Here is a 12,315-nt window from a genome sequence, read left to right as displayed (position 1 = left end):
AAATCGCGTTACCTTCCAATGAATGAAATTGTTTAAAATTTCAGTGTTTTGCTGCCTTCCACTTTAAAAGTTTTAAATGACACTAATCTGTTAAAAAAAGCTCTAGAATTTGTTGAGATATATAAAAAAGACCTAAATCATTTGCAACAATGACGTTCTTGATTTGCAAGAGAAATTTTCAGTTTTCGATCAACTTTCAGAGACGAAATAGAAAAATCTTTTTGATTTATTAATAATATAAAATCATTTTATGTCCTGCAGCCTTCCTGAAGTATGCACTGCATTAATGTTATTTCTTACAATTCCTGTGACTACAGCTAGTTGCTGAACGATCATTTTCAAAACTAAAATTTATAAAAACCTATTTAAGATTATTTTATTTAATATTTAAGAAAACACATTTGCGGAACAGAAAGTCCGAAAAAAAATTTTCTTAAGAAAACATCTTATTGAAATGAAATTTTTATTTTTATTTCATTGTAAAATGTATGCAGGTTTCCTCACGATGTTGTTCCTTCACCGAAAAGCTAGCGAATAGATGATGAATGCTTTGAGATATTATGTTCTATGGATGAATGTGTAGTCTGCAATAGGCATTGGGCTAGAGTGGGGACTACAGACCATTCCCTCTCGTCTAAGAGAGGAAGCCTATTACCATTAGTGGGACATATACAACGTGTTTGATAAATTGAGTACGCTGAAAATCTCGAAGTTTATTAAAATTAAACTGAGTACAATGTGATGATTTTTACTGATAGGGCCCCATCAAAATTATTTGCCACGGGCCCCAGATGGTATAGTTACACCACTGGTCCTACTGCTATCATATTATATCGATATATTCGCAATGCAAACAATTCAGTCAACCGAGGTGAGCGGAAGCAGTGTACTAAATGCTGTTAGTCAGGTAACGACCGCAATATATTGTAATTCGTAAGATTATAATCACAACATACCTATTGTAAGCAAAAATTGTGTCTGGTGTTGGCGAATCTGAATATTGACTTCTGTGTTTCTGGTTTGAGGGCTCCGTCCAATCAGGACCTAGGACTTAAGACTGCGCCGGAAGAGTATGGTTTTGACAACAACGAAATAAAATGCTTATCTATATAGTTAATATCAGTTGTTTTTTATTTTGTAAATTTTCTGGAAATGAAGGAAGAATTATTTGAAAGAGAAATCACACGGAGCTAGATCAGGACTGTATGGAGGATGACTCGTGACTTTGACCGGTGTGGTGTCCAGGAAGTCCCTTGTTTGGAACGCAATGTGCGCGGGCGGGATGTCGTGGTGAAGCAATAGCCCGCGGAGCCCGCTATATTCGGTCGCCAGTGGCTCATGGCTGTGAAAACTTTTAGCAAGTATTTAGTAGGATACCATTTGGCGTTAATGCAGCAAATTGATTTCGTAATGGAATCGATGCGAAATACCCCGTCACAGTGAAGAAACTAGCGATCATAATTTAACCTGCGTTTCTCAAGCGCTTCAATTTGGTAGGCATTGAGTCGCTTTGAAACGCAAAACCAAAGTCGTTTGACCACACTGTAGACTGACGCTGTGTTTCGGGATCGTCTTAATAAATCCAGGAGTCGTCACCAGCCTGTTTCAAATTTATTGATCATGTTACGACACCATTCTATACGGGCCAGCTTCTCAGCTTCGGTGAGGTTGTGCGTCACCCAGAAACTATCCTTCTCACGTGAAGGTGCTCGTCTAAAATCTTGTGAACGCTTCCCAATCCAATCTGCAATATATACTGAATTTCTTCGTATGTACCTAATTCATTGTCAGCTAGGTACCTTACTATTACGCTCTATGAGACAGACAGACACACATGGGGCATAAAAAAGGCATAAAAGGCATTTATTTTCTCAAAATTATTTCCCTTAGAATTCTTTTTGATGTCATTTCTGATAACTACTAGATACTACTACAAACGGATAAGTAGCTCAACTGGTGGAAACCCTCAACCAACGAGAGCTTAAGAAATGTGCGTCAGCATTCCAAGAAATGGTTTTGCATTTTGAAGTTAAATAAATAAGCATAATTCATCCCTACCACCTGGCTGTGTAGCGGTCCTCCACAGTGCGGTTTTCAAGGAACTTTCTTCCACGTAGGTACAACAAAGCTGCGGAATAAGCTTCCTTGTGCTTGTGTTTCCGGGACGATAAGACATGGGTACCTTCAAAAAAGCGCGTACACCTTCCTTAAAGGCCGGCAACGCTCCTGTGATTCCTCTGTTGTTGAAATATAATGTGGCCGGCGGTCATCACTTAATACCAGGTGACCCGTACGCTCGTTAAAAAAAAGTTAAGTGATGTCTTCATTTCTCTGCGTAATTCCCAAAAATCAAGTAAAATTATTCGAGCTGCTTTTCCCTGTTGGCGCTCAAATGGAAAGGGCACTGCAGGGTTCCCTACCCCGCCTAGAGTTGGTAATATGGGTCCCGATTACCTTTCGGGTTCGGAATCCTAAAATTTATCGGCAAATAATCATAACAACATGTATTTGACATCAAAATTATATGACTTACAAAATATTCTTATAGCCGATATCGGAAAGTTGAGGAATGCACTAAAACATAAAATAAATAATATAACTAATATTTATTAATTAAGCAGGTTACTTTTACTGATATAATAAACAATAACGTAACCTTTGAAAATAATAAAGGGTTAAATTATAATCACCCTTTAAGTACTGTGATTAATTAGTAATATTGCACAAATTGATATATTACTTAATATACCATAATAGCAGGTGCATCTAGTATGAAATTAGTAATTTGATAATTAACCCTTTCAATATTAATTAATTTGGAGTATATATAAGTTGAAATTTATTTCGAATAACCATATTGCATAATACATTTGTCGGAGTAACAAGTGAAGAACGAATTTATTTGAAATGGATCTGCATTTGCATTTGACCGTTGCTTTCCGTGCCTTGGACCGTGAATGGGGAATGCCAATCGATCTAGAAGATTCCTGTGACGTCAGAACATGTCTGCCAGTCGACATTGATCTACCGAAAACAACGTTTTCTTCTGAAGATTTTTTCTGCAATATAAGAAACCAGACGATGTGCAGGCAAAGGAGAAAAGAATCATTTTGTGATATATCTATGCCAAGAATGCCTTCTACCAGTGACTTGGGGTCGTCCTGTGAATCTTTATACTTGTCAGGTGACGAAATTGGCTCCGATGATAAAGTATTCTCTAACAATGATGATATAAACAGCTCACAGACCAAGGAAAGCACGCTTAAAACGAGACAAAGAAGGTTACATAATGTTTTAAATCGATTGAAGAGATTTGTAAGGAAGTTTTAATAGAAATTAATTTAATGTTTTATTCTAGCTTAGCTGTTGTAATACAAGTCAATGTAAATGTTGGTATTGTTAAATTGAATAATTTTGTTATTATATTGAATAAATGTTGTTTGTTTTTATAGAAGATATGTATATTTATTCATAACCATGGAACTAGTATATTCATATAAACGTGTTTTCTGAAAAATTTGTTGTTTAGGTTTCACAAAGAAATATGCACACACAGACTCATAAACAGATCAACCAACTCGTGCAGTCGAGTATAAAAATCGTATAAGCGTGATGTTTGTATTAAAATTACTAATATAAAAACAAAAACTTGAATTAAACTAAATATTGTACTGTAACTTATTAAACAGTAGGTACAATGTACACGTTGCCATCAAAATTTTCTGTAGGCGGTAAAGTTTTATTCATTCGACCAATTGGACAGCTGTTTGACCTGATTCCTGCCGCCGAATTTCACCTTCTCATGACACCCCCAACACTCATTATCTCTACCATCTGGATGTTTGGTATTCTTCTACAGAGCAGATTTCAAATAACTTTGTTCCACGTACAACCAAACTATAGAAAGAAATTCCGTGCGCGGTGTTACGAGGGGTACCTTAAAAAGTAGTTGTTTTAATTTATTTTGTATGAAAATAAGGGACGAGACGAACAGGACGTTCAAGTGATGGTAATTGATACGCCCTGCCTTTTACAATGCAGTGCCGCTCGGAATTTTTGAAAAATCCAAAAATTTTGAGTGGTACAACTGCGCTCGTCATCTTGAGACATAAGATGTTAAGTCTCATTTGCCCAGTAATTTCACTAGTTACGGCGCCCTTCAGACCGAAACACAGTAATGCTTACACATTACTACTTCACGGCAGAAATAGGTGCCATTGTGGTACCCATAATCTAGCCGGCATCCTTTGCAAAGGTAAAAGGTAAAAGCTATTTAAAAGGCCGGTCACGCATTCTAAGACAATTTTTATGGTGAAATTATTGCATTTGGAGCTTTGAACACAACTTTATCTTCTTTGACATACCCATAAGTTATTTGAAACTTGCCAATGCTAACTGTTGGTTATAGTTAATACTCCAGAGCTATTTTTAACCACCATTTTCATTTACAGTAAAACAGTTTGTTTCTCGTGGCGCATTTGTTTAGTACGAAACGAAGTTTTTCAGAGTTATTTTCCTAAAGCTTGTACTTTTATTGTGTAAGATTTAGTACTACTTAAGTACTTTTATTATTAGAATAATTAATCAATAACAAGGACTGTAAGCATATAACTGCTTACGCCTTACTTTTCAACGAAAGTCAAGTATGAAAGTATTCACTCGCAAAATATGATCAGGCGTTACATTTTTCATGCTTTACAAACCAGCCAATTACCAGAGTCCAGACATTTACACAGTGCGGACGTAGGTACGTTGTGCCACGGCAATGTTCTGCTGTCGTCGGGAGTCGGGAATGAAGCAAGCTCCTCCCACTTGATCAAAGTTGCTGGCATTTAGCATCGCTTTAAGTCTGGGGCCCGAGCCAACGGCCTTGAGGAATCGAGCAGAGCTAGGTTACCTCTCCCGTACAAGATCGCCATACTTTTAATTTGGAATTAGAAGCTTTTTGAAGTGAAACTTCTTTAGAATCGTTGTGATTTCAAACCGGATGCAACGGAAAAAACGACAGGTAAGAGACACAAATACAAAAAAGTGTAGGATGAAGCCGGCAAAGAATGAGAGAGAAATATGCATACTATTGAAGTGGAAACTTCTTTATCATCGTTGCGGTTTGAAAGTCGATAAAACGAAAAAGCGACAGTAATAAGAGCAGTCACATCAATTCATAATATTTAACATGGGATAATGAGATAGGAAGCACAATACAATGTTTGGGTACCAGGCGATCATAGTTAAAGAAGAGAAAGTCTTAAGTATGGCGCGAGTATACCTTAATATATTCTGACTCCAAGCGCACGACGTATTACTACATAGACACCAGGAGAACATATTATTATATATATTAGTGGTGGTAGGAATGTCTTTCATAGCGGTTGAAATCATGTGTCATCCTAGCAACACGTACAAGGAATTCATATGCAGTTTAGAGGTTCATGCACCATGCAGGTTTCACTTCTGACAAGTGTACTTTGTATGCACGCAATGTTTTTTAATTTATTACAAGCATAATACAGTTTTCTTAACAAAACTATGTCATGTTAAATAGTATTGGTGCACAATTAATACATTTTCGTACAATTTATAACGAGATTGAATGATTAGCATGGCTTCAACTGTAAAAGTTAGAAGCAATGACGATAAAAAATAGAAACGTAATGAAAAAATGAATGCTCTTCTCATATTCAGTAGACATAATATTATTTTTTGTGTAAATATAAGTATAAAATAAGGCTTTATATAAACCGTCAAGAAATGGTTTCTACTATGCGCTATTTTGGCGATTTCTGAGATAGTAACCTTAACATCAGGTGATCCGTTAGCTCGTTTGTCCTCCTAAAGACTGTCCGTATGAAACCTACGGCTTGTATCTCATCAAGCGCGATAGTTAGACAGTTGACAATTGCAACCAAAGAATATTATTTTGAAGTCAACTTACATTAATTTTTCTTTGAGTTTTCGCAAAAAATAGCCATAACAATACAATTTATTTGCCTCCAAAAATACGATATAATTACAAATCGAGGTATAATTTTTAAACATCAGGTGCAAAGTCTGATCAACAAGCATGCATCAATAATTGCAAACTTGACAAGAATATTTGTTATTATTTATTACATAAAGTATAGGTGGGTATTTGGTGTCAAAGGCTATTCTTAAATCAAAAAAAATAAAAATAAATAAAATCAGCTTTCATTACTGTCAACAATAAATATTTTTGGCGACTTAATGAGCAAACGATTATTACATCAGTTTGCTCTTTGGCAAAAGCCCCTTTCTAGATTATTCCACAGCACTCTATCCCTTGCCATTTTCTCTAACTTATTCCATATAAAACACTTTTCAAAGGATTGAAACGCGTGTAACTGTGTTTTTAGCGTAGCGTAAAAGTTACATTTTTATTATTATTTTAGCTAACCCGACGTTTCGTGACCTTTCCAGTTCACGTTTTCAGGAGGACTGACCTGTTCCAGCCATATTACAAATTTCACTCTTCCCACCATTTGTCGCGGCATTCACATCTCAATAATAGGTACCTTATTAGTAGCTTACTATCATTTGGTTTTACCCTCCTTAGTGTATGTCCAGTCAACTTTCATTTGAGGTATCACGGTATTTGTACAATATGTTTAGTTTTATTTCGCCCTAAAACCTCGTATTCAAAAAACATAATTCTCAGTTCTTTCGTTGTTTTGGCACTGTTTTAGAGCCATTTTTCGGCTAGGGTCCATTCCTTAAAAGTTTAGCAGTCATAAATCAAGCTCAGCAAATGTTTAAATATTTTTGTAGTAGACACTACATAGATATATTATTACATAGAGGAAGTCATTTGTCAGCGGATCCGAAAGACCAGCTTTTCTTCAGAATTTTCTTGCTTTAAAAATACCTACCGTGGTATCAGAGTGGCGAAGTCAAAGTCAAAGTCAAATAAACTTCAAAATTCAATTATGCTTAAACAATTTGAATCGTCACTATAAATATCTCTTTTAAATTACTGAATTTATCATATGTTCGTGAAAAGTTGAGCTCATGAGAAGAAGATATAAAAAAAAATCAACGGCCACTCTTTTCAATCAAATAGAGTATTTTACAATTGTAACAATACATAACAAATAAGTTCGTAAGTGTGTAAGGTTGGATGCAGGATCCAATAATTATATGAGTCGTGTTTAAATAATATAAATTATTTCATAAAAAGTAATAAAGAATTAACTGCATAAATAGAAATTCTCGTATATTGGATGCATAAATGTTTAGAGCCTGAACTCATTATTTGTGTAAGGGATGCTTGATGAACATGATGGTCTTGTCACAATAAGAAGTTGCATCCAGTAATTACAAATACTAAATATAAAGTCTTCAACAAATACAAGTCTTCTAGGATATATTTTATAAATAGCCTTTTAATGAATCTAGCTATTGTGAAGCCAATTCAATTATATTATTTTCTGACAAGACGACTTGTTACCTTTCACTATTACTGTGGTGCTGAATGCAAGTTGCTTCCTAAGTTTTTAAACAAGTACCATGAGGATAAAAATTCTTGTTGAATGAGGAGCAGTAATCACCTACACTCAAGTGAGCCGCACCTCGTCCGTTAGGAGCAATGACTTTGACTTTATGGAGAATATAATTCATAAAATAGTTGGAGAATAAAACAAGTGATTTATTTAACAGATAGATGTATTATATTTTCAAATAATAAGTGAACATTGTATATTTACAAAATAAAGGTTGAAACATTAATTACACTAATATTATGCAGGCAAGTTCATTTTTACAATAAATAATAATTAGTTTAGCCTAACGTTAAGTACTTAACATATATTATACTAAATATAAAGTTACACATAAGGCTCGAAATATTTGATAGCAGTCGTCATTGATTTTTCGTTGATTTTATTCGTTGTGATGGTATTTTTGACGCGCATTTTTACGTCTTTTGGCTTCAGTACGTTTTTGTGATTTGCACTCGGCGGCCTCATACCTAGATAGTTTTTGTTCGGCGAAAATATTGACTTAGTACTAAGACCAGATGTCTCAAGGAAGAAATCGAAAGCTCCCCTCGTTTTCATGTTGCTTTCTGATGAAACTATCATTCTTGGTTCGCATTTTACAGTGTTGTACGATCCACTGTTACTACCCGAAGAGTTGCTCGATTCAATGTCAGAATTTCTAACTGATTCAGTCTCTAAGTTCTCTATATTAGATAGGAGATCAGGCTTATTTGAAAGCTTAGCGTTTTTTGGAAGACCAGTATTTATAGCCTCATTGGATTCCTGAAATTTATTATTTTCCTTTACTATATTTGCCTCATCATTTTCTTCATTTTGTTTATTCGGTAAAGTTATAATGTGCTCTATTACAGCATCAGATATAGAACCATCGCTGCTACCTGAACTTATGCGATATTCCTCAGCAACTATACTGCCAAGTTCATCATCTATTTTGAACTCTTCGAAGTTTTGTGATAAATCAAATTTATCTATATCGTCAAAGTATTCCGCTTTATGCTCCACGTTGCGTTTCTGAGGTTTTTCAATAACATTGTTGAATTGATTGTCTAATTCTGTTAAATTTATTTGTTTACCGTTAGTCTTCACACCTTTATTAATCTCCGAAAGAATGGAAGATACAGTGTTGCCCATCTGAATCGAAGCACGAGTTTCGATTTTAGGTTGAATGTTGAAATTAACCAGATAATGATGATTATTGGCTGTTTGAAACGATCGGTGATCATCCTCAGGTTTTTCATCGTCATCTGGAATTATTATTTCGGTTACCTGTGGGAGCTTAGGTATATCAATGTCACTGATTTTGTTTTGAATTCTTGGTAGAGACACAACTTTTGCAATATTATTTCTGTGGTTTGCTGTGTGTGTATTGTATTGCTCATTATGAATTTCGACCGTTGGCTGCGTGAGTAGTAAGTCTCTCTTACTGTTATTGACTACTGGAACATTTATCTCTGAAATGGAGCAGTAGTCCGGTTCAACGTTCTTCGGTGTTGCCGTGTTACCCAGGTTTCTCATCTTAACATCTGCAACCCGTTGATTAGCCGCAACGGCTTCAGAGTCTAAACTTTCTGCCAGGCTTTTGACAGTATTTTCAGCTTTCAATTTGGCCGATAAATTCTTCGGCTTAGGTGGCAGAGCTGGAGGAGTTCGGGGCACTTTTCTTTTATTAAATATTTTCATGGATCCACGGTTGTTTTCAGATCTAAATTCAAAACTGTTGTTTGTGTTTCGACTTTCAATATTGGCAGCGATGTTTTTAACAATAGATCCCTTAATTTTCGGAACACTAGTTTTGTTATCAAATTGTTCCATAATATGCGGCAATGACATAGACCTTTGCTCCGTTGATCTGGTTATGATAGGTTCATATTCATTACTATAAATACTTTGAATCTCATACTGAAAACCTTGAGCTGTATTGGGTACCTCGTAGCTATGTTCTGATGCAGTTTCTAAACTGAATTTAACTATTTTGTTTGCTCTTTTGTCTGCCCGAGGTAGCGTATTGTTATTAGTGGATGGTCTAACTTTTTCATCATAAGAAATACTATTCAACGTCGAAAATTGAACTCTTTTCGTTGTCGCTTTTGGACTAGGAGTAGGAGCTTCGCTAGACTTAGAGTTATCATTGCTGCTATCATCTAATGAATTTTGTAATAAAATTTGATTAACACATTCCAATACAGGATTATTTTTATATATCTCATTGGGAGGAGCCTCTTCAGCATCACTAGTACTTGCGTACCAATTCTCATTGATATCATTTATATGTTCAATTTGAATTGATTTTGATGGAATATTATTGTTTTTGTCGTCAAATCTAGTATCTACTATACCATTTAATATAACGTTATTGCAGAGAACTTCATTTTTGGCTGAAATTATTTCAGCGTTGATGATACCGCTGTTAAGTCCTGCTATCAGGACGTCATCACACGGCTTCGTTTTTTGTGGTAATCTTTGGTCCATACAATCGATGTCTTGTTCCTGATCGCTGACATTGCAGTACCAAGGTTTTTCATCATTTTTTTCATTTAGGACATTGTTCAAAAATAGGGTCCTATTAGCTTTTATATCATCTGAGGCATGCCTCTTAATCCCATGAAGCCTCTCAATTTTAGTTGCATATGTTTTTTCTGAGTCACTGAGAATATCTTCTCTTTCCTTTTTATTAGCTTCGCATATAAGTTGGTCAATTTTGATAGAAGCTATTCTTATATCATTAGCAATTTGGTTTGCAGTTAGATCAACATCGTCACGATTTACCTGATAGCTCATGGCGGCGCAATCATCGGCACTACTACTATTATTCGCTTGATGCCTGTAGATTTTTTGTTGGTCGGAAATTTTGATACTACTGTTTCTTCTGCCCGAATATTTTCTTGATCGTCTCAATACGTCCCTTCGAACAAAAGCTTGTTTGTTCTTTATAAAAGTTCCTTTACCACAAACGTTTCCGTTATTTCCTTCTTCGCTTGAGCTGGTATTACAATAAATTGTATCATTTTTCGGCAGTTGGAAGCTCTTACTCAGTCTAGTGTTCTTTTGAAAAACAGGGGGTGACTTTCGTTCACGATAACTACTGCTTCTTACGAAAGCATGTGGAAATCTTGAGTCTGTACTTTCTAGGCTTTGAAATTCTGGATCAGTTTCAATATTAGTCTGTTCACTTGTGAAACCTAGTAACTGTTGACAATTGCTGCAATATGATTTCCTGGTTTTAAGCTTCAATATTTCCTCCTGTTGAGACTTAATTATTTTATCTTTCTGTTTAAGAGAAACGTGGATTTGTTTCTGCTCTCGAGTTAAACGTGACTCTAGTAGGACTAGTGATCTTAAAACAAGAGCAAGCTGGTCTTGTCTGAGGCGCCTTTCTTGCACAGCTTGTTTGTCCCGAGCTACGAGAGCCTGTCCAGCTTCTACTAACTGATGCTTCTGCTTCAAAACCGACTCCGACTGCTTCTGCAATGCGCTTTTAACAGCGTCTAACTCCCGCCGGAGCTCCATCGCTTCAGAGCTGCTATCCATCTGAAAAGAATGAACAACCAGTTAATAATCCGTTTCATTTCAAGTCACTCGTAACATAATTAAATGTCAATTGGATAAGATCAGTATTGAAGCCGTACTTTTCAATAGACTTACAAGGTAGAAATGTCAAGAACGATAGCTGCACGTTTTTGTACAAATTAATATTATGAACATGTGTTGCGAATGAAGTATTGTATTGTATTGAATAATATGAATTAGATCTAATGATGTTATTGTTTATGCGATCAAAGTCCAAAGAGTGCTCGATAGAGGTCAAACTTTAATGAGAGGTGTCATGCAATGTTGAAAGCGGAAATTGTTTACTATCGCAGTGACGCGGTGTTTTTAATTGTTGTGTCGTAATGAGATACCTATCTATCGGTTGCGCTTATCAGATAAGGAGAACTGGTTGTATTCCAGAGATTTTAATGTTAATTTTCATCTACTCTCGTATATATTAATATTCATTTTCAGATATTTAACGATTTAATTGTTTTTTTTTTGTTCTTCTCGCGGGGTAATCTCTTTTCTAACGACTTAATGGCAATATACTCAATTCACAGTTATCTGCAGCTCTCTTTTATTGTTTATTTAACCTTGATTTTGAATATGCCTGTAACCTTTACCAGTGAGAGGCTCCTTTCAACAGGATACCGGCTAGATTATGGGTACCGCAACGGCGCCTGTTTCTGTCGTGAAGTAGATAAGTGTAAGCATTACTGTGTTTCGGTCTAAAGGGCGCTGTAGCTAGTGAAATTACTGGGTAAATGAGATGAGTGTTCAGCGCAATTTGTAGTGCCACTTAGAGTTTTTGCGTTTTTCAAGAATCCTGAGCGGCACTGCATTGTTATTAGCAGGGTGTATCAATTACCATCAGCTGAACGTACTGCTCATCACGTCCCGTATTGGCATAAAAAAAAACCTTCTCGAAAATGCTCGCAATGAGTTGGTAAAGTGTTTTTTCATATGATAAGAATAACATTATACCTACAGTACTTAAGCCGCAAATGTTTTTATTTCCTTAAGATCAGAAAAAGAAATATCTACATACTGAGCGTTTATACCCATAATATAGGTACTTAATATATGTAAATTTGAATGGAAATCTTTGTGTTCGTATACCGTGAAAATGGAAACTTACTTTCATAAATATAATATGTGTAAGGATGTAAAAATGATTCTTTATGTTTTGTACAAAATATATTTTGCATTTCACCTAAAATAAATAAGTCACAAAAACGTTATTAAAATAAAATATTACACCAATGATCCA

At 35.4% G+C, this 12,315-nt stretch overlaps 1 protein-coding gene across 2 annotated transcripts in view; it reads right to left on the bottom strand.

The window, feature by feature from the left end:
* Positions 1-7,662: 7,662 nt before the first annotated feature.
* LOC126964638 (uncharacterized) overlaps positions 7,663-12,315 on the bottom strand; it is an 84,707-nt gene continuing 80,054 nt past the window's right edge. For both annotated transcript variants that reach the window (XM_050807868.1, XM_050807869.1), the window contains one exon: positions 7,663-11,042. In XM_050807868.1, the coding sequence (XP_050663825.1) occupies positions 7,842-11,042 (3,201 nt within the window). In that variant the 3' untranslated portion in view covers positions 7,663-7,841. The remainder of the gene's footprint in view (positions 11,043-12,315) is intronic.

This window comes from Leptidea sinapis, chromosome 5 (genome assembly GCF_905404315.1).
Source record: "Leptidea sinapis chromosome 5, ilLepSina1.1, whole genome shotgun sequence".
NCBI lineage: Eukaryota > Metazoa > Arthropoda > Insecta > Lepidoptera > Pieridae > Leptidea > Leptidea sinapis.
The sequence above is the reverse complement of the archived record's forward strand: the minus strand, read 5'-3'. Positions and strand labels throughout refer to the sequence as shown.